Here is a 16,147-nt window from a genome sequence, read left to right on the forward strand (position 1 = left end):
TCTGAAATTGCACCTCGCAACACGCCGCCGGCACCCTCTTCACGACGTCCAGTCCACATCCACAATGCCTCTCCTTCGGCCCATCTCTCCTCCTCTCCCGCTGCTGCCGCGCAGACTGTTCGCCGCTGGAGGAGGCTGCAGGCGTTCCAGCTCGGCGCTGTCGGCGCGCAGTGCCTCTCGCACTTCGGCGCCCGCCGCGCGCGAGAGGCTCTTGCGTGCCGCGGCGGCGTCTGAGGGTGCGGCATCTGGCGGGCGCAGTCGCAGAGGCGGAGCCGTGGAGGTGCCACTTTGCGCCGACGTCGCTCGTGCCGGCGGCGGCGGACGCGAGGGAGCAGACAAGCTTGACCAGGCGTCTTCCAGGCTGACGCGCCCGCGGATGGCGTCGGAGACGAGGGCGCCCCAGTCGCTGCGCTTCTGCCCCGCCGCGCGCGCCGAGGCGGCGGCGGCGGCGGCAGGCAGCGGCACCGAGGCGTGGATGGGGCGCTGCCAGTTGGCCGCGGCGCCGTCGTTGGCGGGCAGCCCGGCGGCGATCTGGCCGAAGAGCCCGCTGCTGCTGCTGCTGCCAGCAGTCGCAGGCACGACATAGGCGGTGGCAGCTGGTCGTCGGGCTCGAGCGTTGCGCGCGGCTCGCGAGGCACTGTTGCTGGAGGGCGCGATCTCCGGCGCGTCGTTCCAGCCGAGATAGCCAGACGAGCTTGATGCAGACGGCGTCGATGTCGGAGCGGGCCGGTTGCCCGACGACGAGGAAGAAGAGGCATTGCCAAAGCGCCAGCGATTCGCCTTCCACGGCGTCTCCTCGTCGTCGTCGTCGAGTTCGCGCGCCGAGACGGCCGGGCTGCGGTTCAGCGGCAGCGCATTCACCGCCGGCGCCGAGTGGCCGTTTGTTCCCGGCGCCACATCTTGCCTCAGGCGAGCGCGCTCGGCCAGCTGGATGAGATCGTCGACGCCGCTCTCGCCCGGCGCCACGCGCTCCTCCTCCTTCGCATGTGCCTCGTCCGCCTCGTCCTCTCCGCGCGTGCGTGCGCCTCCAGGAGGAAAGAAGCTCAGCGCCGAGCTCTTGAGCCTCCGCACGCGCGGCGCGGGAGAGTTGCCGCCGTCGCCGGTGCCGACGCTGCGCGTGTGTGCATGCGAGCGCGCCAGCGAGAGCGACGTGGAGCTGGCGCGCGTCGAGAGGGAGCGCTGTGGGGCGTGGTGTGCCGACTCGGACGCCTCGGCCTCGGCGGCCGAGACGCGTGCCTCTTGCGCTGCGGCGGCGTCGAGCAGACGCAGCTGCGGCGTCAGACTCTGCCCGTCGGCGGCCCCGCTGCCGCTGCTGCTGCTCCCGGCCTCGGCGCGCGCAGCGTCGGGCACGCCGCGCGTGCACGCCTCGAGCGGCAGGAGAATGACGCGGCGCGCCTGCACGCTGTCGCCGGGCCAGAGGCCGTTGGAGGCGCGCACGAGGCGCTCCTCGACGCCGTAGCGCAGGGCGATGGCGGCGAGCGTGTCGGACGGGCCGACGGCGTGCTGCAGCACCAGCCGGCTCGCGGGCGCCGGCGCCGCCTCGGGCGTGCGAGAGGAGGAGGCGAGGGCCGAGGCAGGAAAGGCGGCGCCCGCGTCGGGCTGCGGCGAGAGACCGAAGAGCGTCTCGAGGCGCTCGAGGGCCGTGGCGGCGGGCGGCGTGGCGTGGCCCTTGTGCTGCTCATCGACGGGCGCGCCGCGCGGCGGGCGCAGCAGGGCAGTGCCTTCGTCGGCCGCGGCAGCCTCGCCGGCACGCCGCCGCCGCGAGAGCGTGCTGCTGGGCGGCTGCGCGGCGCGTGCGGCGGCGTGCAGTGGGTGCGCCGAGTCCGGCGGCGAAGGCGTCGGCGACGGGCGCACGGACATGGCGCAAGGGTGCGAGGGGCACGGCCTCAGAGCGCCGCCGCCATGCGTCGAGTGCGCGGCCGATGCAGGTGCAGCGAGGTGCGGCGGTGAGGTGTGTCAAGAGGAGCGAGGCGCGATGCTGGTGGCCAGGAGCTGGGATGGCCGTGCACGGCGAGGGCGCAAGCAACAGCCACCGGCGCTCCTGAGCCAGCACCGGCCACGCGCCAGCAGGCACGCCGCCAGCGGCACGCATGCGGTGTTGGCGCGGGCGCAGCTGCTCCCACGCCCGGCGCGCGGCATCACGTGCACGCCGCTGCCCCGGTGCACGGACGCCGCCGCCGGTCGCGGATGCATGCCTCGACTGCTCCACACCTCACTCCCTCTCCCAACCACGACGGCCGCTGTCCCATCCAAGTCCCCTTCTGCTTTCTACTCAGCTCCTCTCACCGCCTGCGCACACCTCGCTCCTCGCCACGCTCGCCCGCCATGTCGAACACGCTGCGCCCGTACCTCTCCTGCGTGCGCTCGTCTCTCACCGCCGCCCTCGTGCTCTCCAACTTCGCCTCGCAGGTCGTCGAGCGGCACAACGTGCCCGAGGTCGAGGCGGCGACGAGCCGCGAGCTGCTTCTGACGCCGCTGCGCGTGGCGCGCAACGAGTCGGAGCACGTGCTCATCGAGCCCAGCGCCAACTCGGTGCGCTTCAGCATCCGCATCAAGCAGGCCGACGAGATCGAACGCATCGTCTGCCACAAGCTCACGCGCTTCCTCATGCTGCGCGCCGAGGGCTTCGTCATTCTGCGCCGCAAGCCAGTGCCGGTGAGTGCAGGCAGATCAGGGCTGCGGCGGCGGCGGTGCGAGGCGATGCGACGCGTCGCAGCTGGAGCGCGACAGGGTCACTGGTCCATAGCGGGCATCTATGATGGTGCCAGCTCTCTAAGGCCATCTCCGGAGTCGAATCGTGGCAGAGCTGCCGGTGCCGAGCGCTGAATTGGCGGTCGGCGCGGCAGATCGAGTCGCGTAGCTGATTGTTTGGCCTGGAACTGACCCCAAAATCATCCTGGCAGGGCTACGACATCTCCTTCCTCATCACAAACTTCCACACCGAGACTCTGCAGAAGCATAGGCTCGTAGACTTCATTTGTCAATTTATGGAGGACGTCGACAAGGAAAGTATCCTGCTGCAGAGCGACAGACTTGGGGATGGGTGGGATGCACACGCGTCACCGAACGACGCGCATGGATGCTGCGGGCGCACCCTGAGCCATTGCGCTGCTATTTGACCAGATTCTTACGCCTGTCCCCCGCAGGAGATCTCCGAGATCAAGCTCTCCCTCAACGCACGGGCACGCATCGTCGCAGAGAGGTGCGTGACGCGTGCTGCGACGAGAGTGCTCACCCTGCTGACGCTCATGCATCCTATCCTCGACCGCGCAGCTATCTGAGCGCGGTAGGTCGAGCAGAAACCGTGCTGATCTGCATTGCGTCACTGACACATTCTCGGGCAGTTCGCATGAGAGGACAGGGGGCTTGTGGGACAATTGACGCGCTCGCGCGCGCGATGCAATGCCAAGTCAGTCATCAGACCGGGTGTGCAGGCTCATCTATTTGGTATCCCAGCACACAGTCACTTGCGCCGCGCGGCCGCGCCCGCCTTGGGCCGCGCCTTGACCGTCTTCGGACTGCTCTTCGTCGAGCTCATCAGCACGTCGCCGCCCGGCGCCGCCTCCTCCTTGGGCGGCTCTTTGCGCTTGCGCGCCTGCCGCTCGCGCGCCTCGTCGGCCTCGGCGCGGATGCGCTCCTTGTCGAGCTCCTGCTGTCGCAGTATCTCATCTGCGCGCCGCAGCTCCGGCGGCAGCGTTGCCGCCTTGCTCGCTGCCGCATCGGCGTCATCGTCGGCAGCGACGAAGAACGGCAGCAGGTCCACCGCGCGGCGCGCATCGCGAGCGGCAGCCGGCTCGCCGCCGACGCCGTCGCCATACGTGCGCTCCGACTCGTACGCGGCCCAGCCGAGGCGCGCCTCGTCGGCCGCAGATGCCCGCGGCTCCTCGAGCGGCGCGGCGCGTGGCGTCGAGGCGACCGAGTTGCCGTTGCCGTCCTGCCGCACCGGCGCGCTGATTGCGTACAGCGACGACGGCACGCGGTCGCGCGTCTTGTGCGCGGCAAAGAGGCCGAGAGGAAGCGCACCGGCGTTTGTCAGCGGCGTCGCGGCGTAGCCGAGCTCGGACTGCACAGCTGCAGCGGCAGCGGGCCGTGCGCCTCCCGTCGGCAGCGCACTGGCAGCCGCGCCGTTTGGCGCGCCAGGGACGCTGCTCGGATCGACGTGGTCGTGCAGCTCCCACGGCCTGTCCGCCACGGCGGTCCAGCTGCCGAGCGACAGGGCCGCGTTTGCGCTGCGCGCCAGCACCAGACTGCTGCCAGCCGCGCCCGGTGCCGAGAGCGCCGGCAGCGGAAGCAGGCGCGCCAGACGCACGGTGTTGCGTGCGGGCAGCTGGTGGCCGCGCACATCGAAGAGCAGGCTGTCGGCGGGACAGGCGGCGCCGAGTGCAGCGAGCGCCTGCGTGTTTGCGTCGCTGGGCAGCTCGTCGAGCACACTGATGCACGCATCCAGCAGCGCCGCAAAGAGCGCCTCGTCCTCCTCTGCTGCGCCGTGTGCGATGGCGAGCTGCAGCAGCGAGCCGATGAGCCGTGGCGCCACGGCCTTGTTAGCCGGGGTCCAGAGGTTCGAGACGCGCAGCAGCAGGTGTAGCACCTTGAGCCGCAGTGCGAGCCCGCGCAGATCCGCGCCGACCGGCGCCGAGGCGTGGCTGCGCTGCACGAGCGTCTCGAGCCAGTCGGCAATGTGAAAGACGAGACGATTCGTCGAGTCAGTGCTGCCGCACACGAGGGCAGGGCGCTCGCCGCAGATGGCCACGGCAGCGAGAGCGCCGAGGAGCGCCTCGGCGCGCCGCTCTGACTCGCTGGGCACGTCTGTGAGGCGCTCGAGCAGCTCGCGCATGCCAATGTCGACGATGCGCGCCATGAAGTCGACGTTCTTCGTCTCGCGCAGCAGCTCCAGCCCGAGCTCGGCATGCTCGCCGAGGAAAAACGGCTCGAACACGCACGCAGCCAGGCTCGAGAGCTTGGCCTGCGCGCGCGCCTGTGAGCTGGCCTCGACCGTCTGTAGGCGCTCGATGATGAACGTCAGCTCGACGACGGCCTGCAGCGAGCGCCACGGGTCGAGATGGTCGAGCACCACGGCACAGTCGAGCTCCAGCGGCGCGACGCGGATCAGGCCGTTGGGATCGAGCGTGCCGAAGATGCGCTCAAAGGCAGACGGCACGTCGACGCCCCAGGCAGACTTGCCCACCTCGCGGATCGCGCCGGCGAGCAGCCGGTGCCGCGAGCACGTCGCCGTCTGGAACTTGGGCGAGGCGAGCAGATCGTCGCAGAGCCCGGACGCCGCCTGCACGGCTGCAGGCGCCGTGGGCGTGCCGCACGGCATGACGGCGAGATACGCCACGAGCTGGTAGACGAGCATGACCGACTCGGACTCGAGCAGCTCGGTGCGGCGCGCGCCAAGGTGGTGCAGCACCTGCAGTGAGAGCGGCAGGCTCGAGCCGTGCTCGCGCGTGAGCAAGAGCGTGCGGGCGACGAGCAGGCACGTCTCCAGTAGGGCGGGAAACGTCGGATCGGCAGCGCTGTCCGCCGAAGCGCGTGCCGTCTCGGCCACGCACGGCACCACAAAGCCGTTGAGCAGCTCGCCAACGTCCATCCAGCCGAGGCTGACGGTGTGCAGCAGAAAGGCAGCCAGGCCTCCGCGGGCAGCCTCGGGCGGCGTCGCAGCATCGTTGACGTGTGCGACCGTCCAGTCGCGCAAGGCGGATCCGAGGGCGACGTGTGCGGCCCGGCCGAGCTGCTGAACGAGCCGCACGAGATGCAGCACGTTTGCCGAGGCCTCTCCGGACGTGCCAGCAGCCAGCGCAGTCAGGGCACCTTGCATCACTGCGCGCCCGAGCACAGGCGGTGAGAGGCCGCAAGCGCGCAGGCGGTCGACGAGTGCCGCGTCGGTGGCCGCGTCGACTGCCGAGAGCCGCAGTGCCTCCTGCACCACGCTCTCGACCTCTGCCGGGCTGGCACTCGGTGCTGCGTCTGGCTCTTCGTCCTTGACGGAGTGCTGTGTCGAATTCGCGATGCCGGCGACACCGAGCGCGGCGAGGGAACGGCGCGAGATGCGGCAGGCCTCGGCCACGCGCTCTCGGCCCGCAGCGAGCGCGAAGGAGTAGACCGAGTTGATGGCGTCCACAAGCGCCGGCATCGAGCGCAGGCTGGACCAGATGGCCGAGTGCTCGGTGATGGTGCTGAACAGCGCTGCAGCCAGCGCTGCGTCGTCGCGGGCGAAGAGGCTGCGCAGCAGCGACGTCACGAGCTGGTGCGGTGTCAGGCGCAAGAAACATGGGCGACAAGCAGGCAGCACTTACATCTGCCAGAGAGACAAAGTCGCGCGCCTCGGACATGAAGCGCGCAAGCACGACGTAGCGGTCTGCACTCAGAGCCTCGCCGAGCTGCTTCGCCGCGGGCAGGATGCGCGAGCTAATGACGCGTACGCGCACGTAGCGCGAAGCGCTCCAGAGGTGCGGCACCTGCTCGATGAGAGCCGTGGCGTCCGCTGGCTCGATGTCGGGGCTCTGGGCAAGCGCACCCGGCGCCGCGAAGAGCCATGACATGGCCGCGTGCAGCTCACGCACGGCACGCCGCTCGGCCGCCTCTTCGTGCGACTCGGTGGGGCGCATGCCATAAATCGCTGCGCGCCGCTGGTGCGACAGCGGCGTGCTCATGCGGTGCACCGGCAGCGAACGCAGCAGTCGCGAGTGCAGCGTGTCCTCGTGGGCCGGCTGTGTGGCGCCGTTCGAGTCGCTGCTGCGTTCGCCATTGGAATGCGAGGAGGTGGCTGTCATGCCGCGTGCCGTGAGGCGCTGCAGGTACTTGGCAAACGAGAAGCAGCCGTGTCGGATCAGCTCGCCAAACGTGATGATGACGTTGGTGAGCTCGACGGAGGCAAGCGAGTCTTGATGCGAGTGCAGCACTGCGCCGTTCTGCGGCGCGCCCGACTGGGCTGCATCGACAGAGGAGAGCCAGCGGAAGAGGAAGAAGTCGAGGTCGAAGGACGCGCCGCTGGAGCGCGAGTGCTTAGAGGGCCGCTCGCTCGTCGCGGAGCCGTGCGACGTCTCGTAGTCGTCGTCGAAGAGCATCTGTATCAGCTGCGCCGCCAGCCACGGCCGGTGCAGCCCGCTGCGCCACGCCGTCGTGGCCCAGATCAGCAGCGTGTCCAGCTTGGCGGACAGCGACCGTCCGCCGCTGTCCTGCGCAAAGTACGCAGCGCAGAGCGCCTCGAGGTCGCTCGAGGCGGAGAAGTTGTCCAGCAGCTGGTTATAAGAGTCAGTCCAGCCCAAGGCGGTTCCGGGCGCGCGGATCCACTGACCTCAATGTCTCCGCCCTCACGCGAGCCGGTCCGCGTACGCGCTGCCTCCTCCGTCAGCAGCGCCTGCTTGTTCCTGGCTTCGAGATGCTCGAGGTCCGCCTCGCGCTGCGCCGCGCGCGCCGAGGACTCTGCTGCGCCTGCACCTGCCGAGAGCGTGCGGCGCAGCACGGCGCCATGCTTGGCCCACAGCGCGGGCGCCACAAACGTCTCCGGCGCCGCGTCAAAGGCATAGCGCAGCAGCGCTCCGAGCTGCTCCGCCATGCGCGTCGCCACTGCGCCGCCGCGCACGCGCTCGAGCTCCACAATGCGCGAGGCGGCGCCCTCGATGAGAGCGTGGGCTAGCGCGTACGAAGAGGGACAGAGGTGCACGTGCTCCTGAGCCAGCGAGACGACGAACGGCAGCTGAGGCAGCGAGGCACTGCCGATGAGCTCGAATGCCCAGCGCGCCAGCACGCGCAGATCGAGCAGCGACTGTGCTGCGAGCGCACGAGCCAGCGAGAGGCTGTACGCCCACTTGGCGGTCCATCGGCGCTCCAGGTCGGGCGTCTGCAGCACCAACGACTCGCGCGGCGTGCTGCTCCCGGCTGCTGGGCCACCGAGGCCCGACACAGTGCGTGCTGCCAAGCCGGCCCGCCCCGTGCCGACCGTGGGCGACGAGGGCGCGTTGCCGCCGGGTGTGCCGACGTTGAGCTCGGAGAGCTGCTTGCGCATCCAGCCCGCGAACACGTTTGTCCACTCGCCCGTATAGTTGCTGTTCTGGCGCGAGCGCGACGAGGTCTGAAGGCGCAGGAGTTTAAGCACCAGGCACCTCGGCACACACACGCAACCCACTCCGCCCACTCACGATCTCAGTCGCTCCGACCACTCGGATGAACCAGACGGCACGATGCACCTCGACGGGCTCGCGCGGCGCCGATGCGCGGCTGGCCGCGACGGCCGCGGCGGCAGTGGCGCCGATGGCCGCCGGCGGCGTGGCCGAGCCGCTCCAGAGCATGTCGAGCATGCGCTCGCCGCGGTAGCCGTGCGGCACGCTGCGTGCCAGGCGCTGCAGCGGCACGTCGGGGTCTGCGAGATCCTTGATGTAGGCGGCCAGCTTGACCTCGTTGAGCGTGACGCGCGGCGGCGGGCGGTGCGTGGGCGCCGCGATGCGCTCGCGCTGCAGCTCCTCGCGGCGCAGCAGCACCTCGCCAAAGAGACTGCCGAGCAGCTCGAGCACGCCGGCGCCGCGGATGCGGTCGTAGATCATGTCGTGCGCCGTCATCGTCTCGTTGCCCACGGCGGGGCGCGGCGTGATGCCGTGCCGGATGTAGCCCTCGTTCTCCTCGTCGTTGTTCGGCTGCGGCGGGTAGTAGTCGGGGATGCCGGCGGCTGCGCTGCCCGCATGCAGGCGTGGGCGCCATGGCGGCGGCTCGACGGGCGCCGAGAGCACCTCGAGCGCCGACACGGCGCCCGCGGCACCGCCGGCTGCGGCGGCCGAGGAGCCGGCGGCCGACGATGCCGCTGCCGCCTCTGCAGCGCCGCCGTCGCGCGGCCGGGCGGCCGCAGCTGTGCGCGACATGGGCGCGGCAGGGCAGCGCAGGTATGCGCTGGAGGGTGAAGCGCCGAGAGGATGGTGGTGAAGATGGCCGAGCAGCAAGAGGGTGAGGTGGGGTCCAGCTGGCGCCGCGTGCTGGTACCGGCCGAGACCTGCGCCCTGAGCGTGGGACTGGGCGCGGCCCGTGCGGAGGCCTGGTTCCGCCGCGCACGTGACGCGCCAAAATGGCCGAGGAGGCCTCCCGCTGCGCCGCGCCGGGCGAGAAGACTCGACTCTCCTGCTTCGCCCCTCACCACCACCACCCTCCTCTGCTGCTCGACGTTGTCGAGTCTTGCGCCTCTCACCACGACGCTCTTTGCTGCGTCAGCCCCGCTCTCGCCCGCGCTGCTCCGCCCTCTCTCTCTCTGCCGCCGCGTGCCCGCCTCGCAGGGCCGCCTGCTGCTGCCTCGCGCCGCCCCGCCCCGCGCCTCCGTCCGCTGCTTCGCCGCCGCCAAGATGGCGTCCGCCGAGGCCGACAAGGGCCCGATGCTGCAGTTTGAGAACGTGCGTACCTGGCGTGCGCCCGCTCTGCTCCCGCGGCAGCTGACTGAGACCTGCCCACAGACGGGCAAGCGTGACCGCCTGACGGAGCTGGAAAAGACGTTCCAGGCCGAGTGGGCGGCCGCCAAGCACTTCGAGGTCGACTCGCCAATGCAGACCGAGGCCGGGCTCGAGGACATGAGTCCCGAGGAGATCCGCGCCAAGTACCCCAAGATGCTCTTCACCTTTCCCTACGCCTATGCCAACGGCTCGCTGCACCTCGGCCACGCCTTTTCGCTGTCCAAGGTCGAGTTCGCCACGGGCTACGAGCGCATGCGCGGCAAGCGTGCGCTCTTCCCGTGGGCGTTCCACTGCACCGGCATGCCCATCCCGGTGAGTGCCCTGCAGCACCGAGCCCCCTGCAGCTCTGATCGCCTCGCAGGCGTGCGCAGACAAGCTCAAGCGCGAGATTGAGCTCTTCGGCGAGGACTTCTCGGGCTACAAGCCCGACGCAGAGGAGCAGCCGGAGCCGAGCGCCACGCCGTCGACGTCGAGCGTGACGCAGAGCAACGCGGCCAAGGCCACCAAGGGCAAGGTCGCGGCCAAGAGCACCGGCCTCAAGTACCAGTTCCAGATCATGGAGGCGACGGGCGTGCCGCGGGCAGAGATTGCCAAGTTTGCCGACGCTCGGCACTGGCTGTCCTACTACCCGCCGATCTCGCAGGTGAGTGTCGCCCACGCATGACAGTGCCTCGCAGCTAATCCTCCGGCCAGGCCGACTGCACCGCGCTCGGCGCGCGTATCGACTGGCGCCGCGCCTTCCTCACGACGGACGTGAACCCGTACTACGACTCGTTTGTGCGCTGGCAGATGAACAAGCTGCGCGAGGCCAACAAGATCAAGTTCGGCGAGCGCTACACCATCTACAGCCCCAAGGACGGCCAGCCGTGCATGGACCACGACCGCTCCGAGGGCGAGGCGCTCGGCCCGCAGGAGTACACGGCGCTGAAGATGGAGGTCGTGCAGTGGAGCGGCCTGGCCGCGCCCGAGGTGGACCAGAAGGTGCAGGGCAAGAAGGTGTACTTTGTCGCCGCCACGCTGCGCCCCGAGACGATGTGAGTGCCGCGGCCGACGCGCACACGTGCTGCGGCTGAGCGTGCTGTCCTAGGTACGGCCAGACGAACTGCTACGTCGGCCCGGCCATCCCCTACGGCCTGTACGCCATCAACGACACGAACGTGTACGTCTGCACAGAGCGTGCGGCGCGCAACATGGCCTACCAGGGCACGACGTCGGAGAAGGGCCGCGTCGAGTGCCTGGCGACGCTCGACGGCGCCAAGCTCGTCGGCACCAAGATCAAGGCGCCCTTTGCGCACTACGGCGAGGTGTATGTGCTGCCGATGGAGACGGTGCTGGCGACCAAGGGCACGGGTGTCGTGACGTCGGTGCCGAGCGACTCGCCCGACGACTACGCGACGCTGATGGAGCTGCGCAAGAAGGCCGAGTACTACAAGATCGACCCCTCGTGGGCAGCGCTGGACCCGTTCCCGGTGCTGCGCACGCCCTCGTACGGCGACATGGCCGCCGAGTTCCTGTGCAAGCAGATGAAGATCCAGTCGCCCAAGGACAAGGTGCAGCTGGCCGAGGCCAAGGACCTGACGTACAAGGAGGGCTTCTACTCGGGCGTCATGCTGGCGGGCGAGTACAAGGGCCTGACGGTGCAGGAGGCCAAGCCAAAGGTGCGCGCCGACATGATCCAGCAGGGCCTCGCCTTTCCCTACGCCGAGCCCGAGGGCCGCATCGTCAGCCGCAGTGCCGACGAGTGCGTCGTGGCGCTGTACGACCAGTGGTACATCGACTACGGAGAGGAGTCGTGGAAGGAGCAGGCCAAGAAGTGAGTGGCGGGCGGCGAAGGCACCTCTGCCGCACCTGTGCTGACACCCTCCTCCGCCAGGCTGGTCAAGAACATGGAGACGTTTGGCGCCGAGACGCGCAACGGCTTCGAGGGCGTGCTTGACTGGCTGCACCAGTGGGCGTGTGCGCGCAGCTACGGCCTCGGCTCGAAGCTGCCGTGGGACGAGCAGTTCCTCGTCGAGAGTCTCAGCGACTCGACGATCTACATGGCGTACTACACCGTCGCGCACATGCTGCAGGGCGGCGTCGTCGACGGCTCGCAGGTGGGCCCGCTCGGCATCGAGGCCAAGGACCTGACCGACGAGGCGTGGGACTACATCCTCGGCGACGCCAAGCTGCCCGAGGGCAGCGCCATCCCCGGCGAGAAGCTCGAGACGCTGCGGCGCGAGTTCCGCTACTTCTACCCCTTCGACCTGCGCTCCAGCGGCAAGGACCTCATCCCCAACCACCTGACGTTCTGCGTGTACACGCACGCGGCACTCTTCCCCGAGCAGCACTGGCCCAAGGCGATGCGCATCAACGGCCACCTCATGCTCAACGGCAAGAAGATGAGCAAGAGCACGGGCAACGTGCTGACGATGCGCCAGGCCGTCGACAAGTTCGGCGCCGACGCGACGCGCATCAGCCTCGCCGACGCCGGCGACGGCATCGAGGACGCCAACTTCGAGGAGAAGACGGCCAACGCCAACATTCTGCGTCTCTTTACGCTGCTCGAGTGGTGCGAGCAGACGCTGGGCGAGGACAAGGGCAAGCTGCGCACGGGGGCGCGCGACGCCTTCTGGGACCGTGCGTTTGAGAACGACATGAACGAGCTGCTTGCCTCGGCGGAGCAGAGCTACGAGCAGTCGCTGTACCGCGTGGCGCTCAAGCACAGCTTCTACGACCTGCAGTCGGCGCGCGACCTCTACCGCGAGGCGACGAGCGACGTGGGCATGCACCACGACCTCGTCGTGCAGTGGGTGCGCCTGCAGTCGCTGCTCATGGCGCCCATTGCGCCGCACTTCGCCGAGCAGCTCTGGCGCAAGACGCTCGGCGAGGCGGCGAGCGTGCAGACGGCGCGCTGGCCACAGCCGTCGGCGCCCGTCGACAAGGCGCTCTCCGACGCCGCCGCCTACGTGCGCGGCCTCACAAAGACGGTGCGCGACGCCGAGGCCGTGCTCATCAAGAAGAAGGCCAAGGGCAAGGACGCCGCGGCCAATGCGTACAACGAAAAGGCGCCGCGCGGCGTGCGCATCTTTGTCGCCAAGGGCTTCCCGGCGTGGCAGGACCAGGCCGTGCAGGCCGTCAAGGACAACTACGACGCCAGCACGGGCGTCGACGACGCGGGCGTGCGCAAGGCGCTTGCCGACGCCGGTATGCTGAAGGACAAGCGCGTGATGCCGTTTGTGATGAGCTTCAAGGTGAGTTGTGGCCGATGCTCGTGCCGCGAGAGAACATTGCTGAATGACACCCTGCTCGAGCAGAAGCGCATCGCCGAGTTCGGCGCCGACCTCGCCTTCAACCGCCTGCTGCCGTTCGACGAGAGCAAGACGCTCGGGGAGGTGGACGCGTACATGAGGCGCTCGCTCGGCTTTGCCGAGGTCAGCGTCGCGCCCGTCGAGGAGGCTGCGGACACCAAGCTGCTCGACATCGCGCAGCCGGGAGCGCCCGCATATGAGTTCTTCAACCCCTGAGCGCGCAAAAGAGGGGCAATAGATGAAATCAATCAGCCAGCGAGACCGCATCTGCCGCACGCCGTGCTGGCATCGTGCCATGTGATGCAACGCTACGCCGTGCGAGGCCTTGTCTCCATTTCACCTCCACCTCGACCCCCCCCCCCCTAGCCTTTCTCACCCGCTCAGCATGGGTGATGTTGCTGCTGTGACCATTGAGGCAGAGCCTGAGCTCATTGACAAGCTGCTCGCGTCCCTCTCGCTGGACTACAAGGTGCTGCTGCGCCTTGACGGGCGTCGGCCACCTGCTGCGGGTAAGTGTGACATGCTCACATGCAGCGAGCCCTTCGACTGATGTGATCGGCCCAGCGGAGGTGCAGGCCAGCAAGGACTGTGCTGGCAAGTCCCATAGCAGCAACGACGGCGTCAGAGAGTGGCAGCGCGGCGTGGAGCCGCCCAGCAACACGTCTCGAGGCGAGCTGGCCAGCACCGTCGGCACGCTCGATCAGCTGCGCATCAATCCGGCACGACCAGGTGCCGCAGACGCACTCCTGCCACGCACGGCCAGCTCGACTCTGAGCTCCGCGGGCAGTCCGACGCCGCTCGCTGCGTCAGTCGCGTCCGTCTCCTCCGACGACGAAGACGGCATCCTGCCTCCCCGCAAGCGCAAGCGCAACAGGCGCAGCGGGCACGCCGCCCGCGGCCGCGCAGCACGCACTGCGGCACGCGCTCTGGCAAGCGAGGAGCCTCGAGGCCGGCCGCGGGAGCGCTCTACTGCGTCAGTGCTGCAGAAGCTGCGCTCCAAGTCCGGCTGCCGGTGGTATGAGGAAGAGAACGTCGTTCTGCTAGCTGCCGGCTACGAAGAACAGCGCAACCGGAGACTCGTGACCAAGGAGACGCTCTTTGCGCGCTTCTCGCAGAAGGTGGAGACGCAGCGCACCCCTCGAGCGGTGTGGGAGCAGTGGGTCAAGCTGTCGAGGCCTATCTGAGACCGTGCGTGCTCGTCGTCGTGCCCTTGCAACGCAGTCGACTCACGCACTGTCTTCCAGTCGCTCTGCCTCCCGACGCTCCGCCCCTCCAGTCGCTCTGCCCTCCAGACCCCGTCGCCACGTGTCCTTTTGCAAAGAAGGCCTCATCGTGTATCAGATCAGATTAGAGCGCCAGTGCTTGTCGTGTCTCGTCGTGAATGAAGGGTATCTGCGAATGCGAGCGCGAGGTGGTATGTCGAATCGTGGGGCAGCGAGCGAAGTCAAGGTGTCGTGGGCGTGGCGGGAGGTGGATCATGCCTTGTTCGCATCAGCCAGTTGCTGTTCCTCCACGCTAGTGTCCGCCGTGTCCGTCTCCTGCTCCGCGCGCACCTCCGTCGAGTCATCGGCCTCCGCGTCCGCCTCGAGTCTGTCCTCCTCGAGCAGCTCCTCGCGCTCCATCTGCAGCTGCTGCACGGCCGCCTCGGCCTCCAGCTCGAGCTCGGCGTCAAAGTGCCGACTCTGTCGTCGCTGCGCCACCTCCTCGGCCGTCTGCGCCCACGACGCAGTCTCCTCGTCGTGCGGCTCCGGCGTGGCGCCGCGCGCCGCACGCGCCGCATGCTCGTCGATGATGCTCAGCGCGTGCTTGAGGCGCTGGCTGACCGTCGTGCTCAGCGCGGCGGGGTCGCGCTGCTGCGAAGCGGCGGCGGCGGCAGAGCTGGAGCCGGAGCCAGACGCGGAGGCGGCAGAGGAGCTGGAGGCGTTGAAAATGTCGTCTTGCGACTCATCGCTGCCGAAGAGAGCGCCAGAGGATGCGCTCATCGGCAGGAGCGGCGCCGCTCTGCGGTGCTGCGGCGCCTCTTCGTCGATGCCGAGGCCGTGCGCCGACGGCGTGACGCCCTGTCGGCTCAGGCCCAGCGCCGGCGTCGAAGGCTCGGGCGAGAGCAGGCCCAGCGAGCCGGGCGCCAGCACGCTGAACATCTGGCCCTCGCCCGCCGAGGCGGGCGCGCCGTACGCCGAGAAGGGATCGGGCACCGTGGCGATCATGCTCTCGATGACGGGGTCCGACTCGCCCTTGGACGAGATGCGCTCGTGAAGGTCGAGCTGCGTGCGCAGCAGATGCGAGACCTTTGCCCGAGGGAGGGTGAGCCACACGCACACAGCAGCATGCGACGCTGTGCTGTGCCACACTCACCTTGCCCGTGATTTCGGCCCAGACCTCCTCCTCTGCCTCGCGCACCTCGACGTAGTGCTGCCGCTTGATCTCGTCGAGCGCCTCGACCTGCTCCTGCAGCTCGCGCAGCGCCAGCTTGAACGAGGCGAGGTCGCGCTCCTTCTTGCGCTTGGTGCGCAGGTTGCGCTCCTCGGTCGCCTTGAGGCGCTGCGACATGGCGCGGATGTCGGCCTCGTAGCCCAGCTGGCGCTCCGTCGTGGCGGCGCGGTAGGCGTCGAAGCGCTCGAGGAGCGGGATGGAGACGTCGCGCCACAGCACGTCGGCCACGAGGCTCTGGCTGTTGGCGAGGAGGTGGTGCAGGCCGGCGGCGGCCTGCAGCTCGCTGCCCACGGCATGTGCGCCCTTGATGCGCGCGGCGCCCTCGAGTGCGCCGGCCAGCGCCGCCGACGCGGCACTCATGGCCAGCGTGGCGGCCGTGTAGGCCTTTGCCGCGCCCAGCAGCTCCTCGTACGCGCCGAGCGAGGCGCGCAGGGCGGAGCGCGTGATGAGCGGGCCGGCGAAGGCGGGCGCGGCGGCGGCATCGAAGGAGGCGCGCGTCGATGCGGCGCTGTACGTGGGCGACGGCGGGCCGGAGGCGGCGCCGAAGAGCGGCATGGCTGCGAGGAGGAGGTGGTGGCGAGGAGCGTGGAGAGGCGGACAGGGGCCGGGCAAGGCGCACCGAGCGCGCGGCTCTCATCACGGCGCACCGCTGCAGCGCGTGTTTATCTCTCCACGTGCAGCTGCCTGCTGCAACCCCGCATTCTAGATTGCCTCGCGCCTCGCTCCACACAGCATCAAGCATGCGCCGAGCCTCTGCGCTTCTCCGCACGTCTGCACCTTCGAGTCTCTGTGATGCCTGGCCCAACGCACTGGCTGCGCTGCTGCTCTGCCGCCGCAAGAGGCGAGAGAGGCGAGAGGGGCCGCTAGGGGTCCGTGGGAGCGCGGCCGGCTGACGTAAGCACAAAAAGTTGGCGGCGCGCTTGAGGCGGCGCGGGCTGTGCAGCAGCGACCTCGAGCTTCCCTCCACGCTGCGCCTCACACTCCCACACCCAC

At 69.3% G+C, this 16,147-nt stretch overlaps 6 protein-coding genes across 6 annotated transcripts; 3 read left to right on the forward strand and 3 right to left on the reverse strand.

The window, feature by feature from the left end:
• Window positions 1-39: 39 nt before the first annotated feature.
• Window positions 40-1,860, reverse strand: FA09DRAFT_361278 (hypothetical protein; the record flags this gene model as incomplete). Its single annotated transcript, XM_025745335.1, has 1 exon — window positions 40-1,860. The coding sequence occupies one exon, from the start codon at window positions 1,858-1,860 to the stop codon at window positions 40-42; it is 1,821 nt and encodes a 606-aa protein (XP_025597754.1).
• A 355-nt stretch (window positions 1,861-2,215) lies between these two features.
• On the forward strand, window positions 2,216-3,434 carry FA09DRAFT_330629 (ARP23 complex 20 kDa subunit). Its single transcript, XM_025742674.1, has 5 exons — window positions 2,216-2,655; window positions 2,904-3,005; window positions 3,147-3,202; window positions 3,274-3,286; window positions 3,345-3,434. The coding sequence occupies exons 1-5, from the start codon at window positions 2,326-2,328 to the stop codon at window positions 3,351-3,353; spliced, it is 510 nt and encodes a 169-aa protein (XP_025597755.1). The 5' UTR covers window positions 2,216-2,325; the 3' UTR covers window positions 3,354-3,434.
• Window positions 3,435-3,463: 29 nt separating this feature from the next.
• Window positions 3,464-8,855, reverse strand: FA09DRAFT_346357 (hypothetical protein; the record flags this gene model as incomplete). The annotated part of the gene is made up of 4 exons (XM_025744746.1): window positions 3,464-6,244; window positions 6,297-7,241; window positions 7,298-8,074; window positions 8,142-8,855. 4 exons carry the CDS (start codon window positions 8,853-8,855, stop codon window positions 3,464-3,466), a joined length of 5,217 nt encoding a protein of 1,738 aa, XP_025597756.1.
• A 261-nt stretch (window positions 8,856-9,116) lies between these two features.
• Window positions 9,117-12,951, forward strand: FA09DRAFT_319857 (leucyl-tRNA synthetase). Its single transcript, XM_025740958.1, has 7 exons — window positions 9,117-9,374; window positions 9,435-9,743; window positions 9,793-10,074; window positions 10,125-10,465; window positions 10,519-11,244; window positions 11,305-12,664; window positions 12,728-12,951. The coding sequence occupies exons 1-7, from the start codon at window positions 9,327-9,329 to the stop codon at window positions 12,935-12,937; spliced, it is 3,276 nt and encodes a 1,091-aa protein (XP_025597757.1). The 5' UTR covers window positions 9,117-9,326; the 3' UTR covers window positions 12,938-12,951.
• Window positions 12,952-13,106: 155 nt separating this feature from the next.
• Window positions 13,107-13,905, forward strand: FA09DRAFT_361282 (hypothetical protein; the record flags this gene model as incomplete). Its single annotated transcript, XM_025745336.1, has 2 exons — window positions 13,107-13,230; window positions 13,286-13,905. 2 exons carry the CDS (start codon window positions 13,107-13,109, stop codon window positions 13,903-13,905), a joined length of 744 nt encoding a protein of 247 aa, XP_025597758.1.
• FA09DRAFT_330630 (hypothetical protein) lies at window positions 13,798-15,730 on the reverse strand. Its single transcript, XM_025742675.1, has 2 exons — window positions 15,077-15,730; window positions 13,798-15,009 (listed from the first exon to the last, which is right to left on the reverse strand). The coding sequence occupies exons 1-2, from the start codon at window positions 15,707-15,709 to the stop codon at window positions 14,197-14,199; spliced, it is 1,446 nt and encodes a 481-aa protein (XP_025597759.1). The 5' UTR covers window positions 15,710-15,730; the 3' UTR covers window positions 13,798-14,196.
• Between the last annotated feature and the right edge of the window lie 417 nt (window positions 15,731-16,147).

Source organism: Tilletiopsis washingtonensis (assembly GCF_003144115.1).
Source record: "Tilletiopsis washingtonensis strain MCA 4186 unplaced genomic scaffold FA09scaffold_13, whole genome shotgun sequence".
NCBI lineage: Eukaryota > Fungi > Basidiomycota > Exobasidiomycetes > Entylomatales > Tilletiopsis > Tilletiopsis washingtonensis.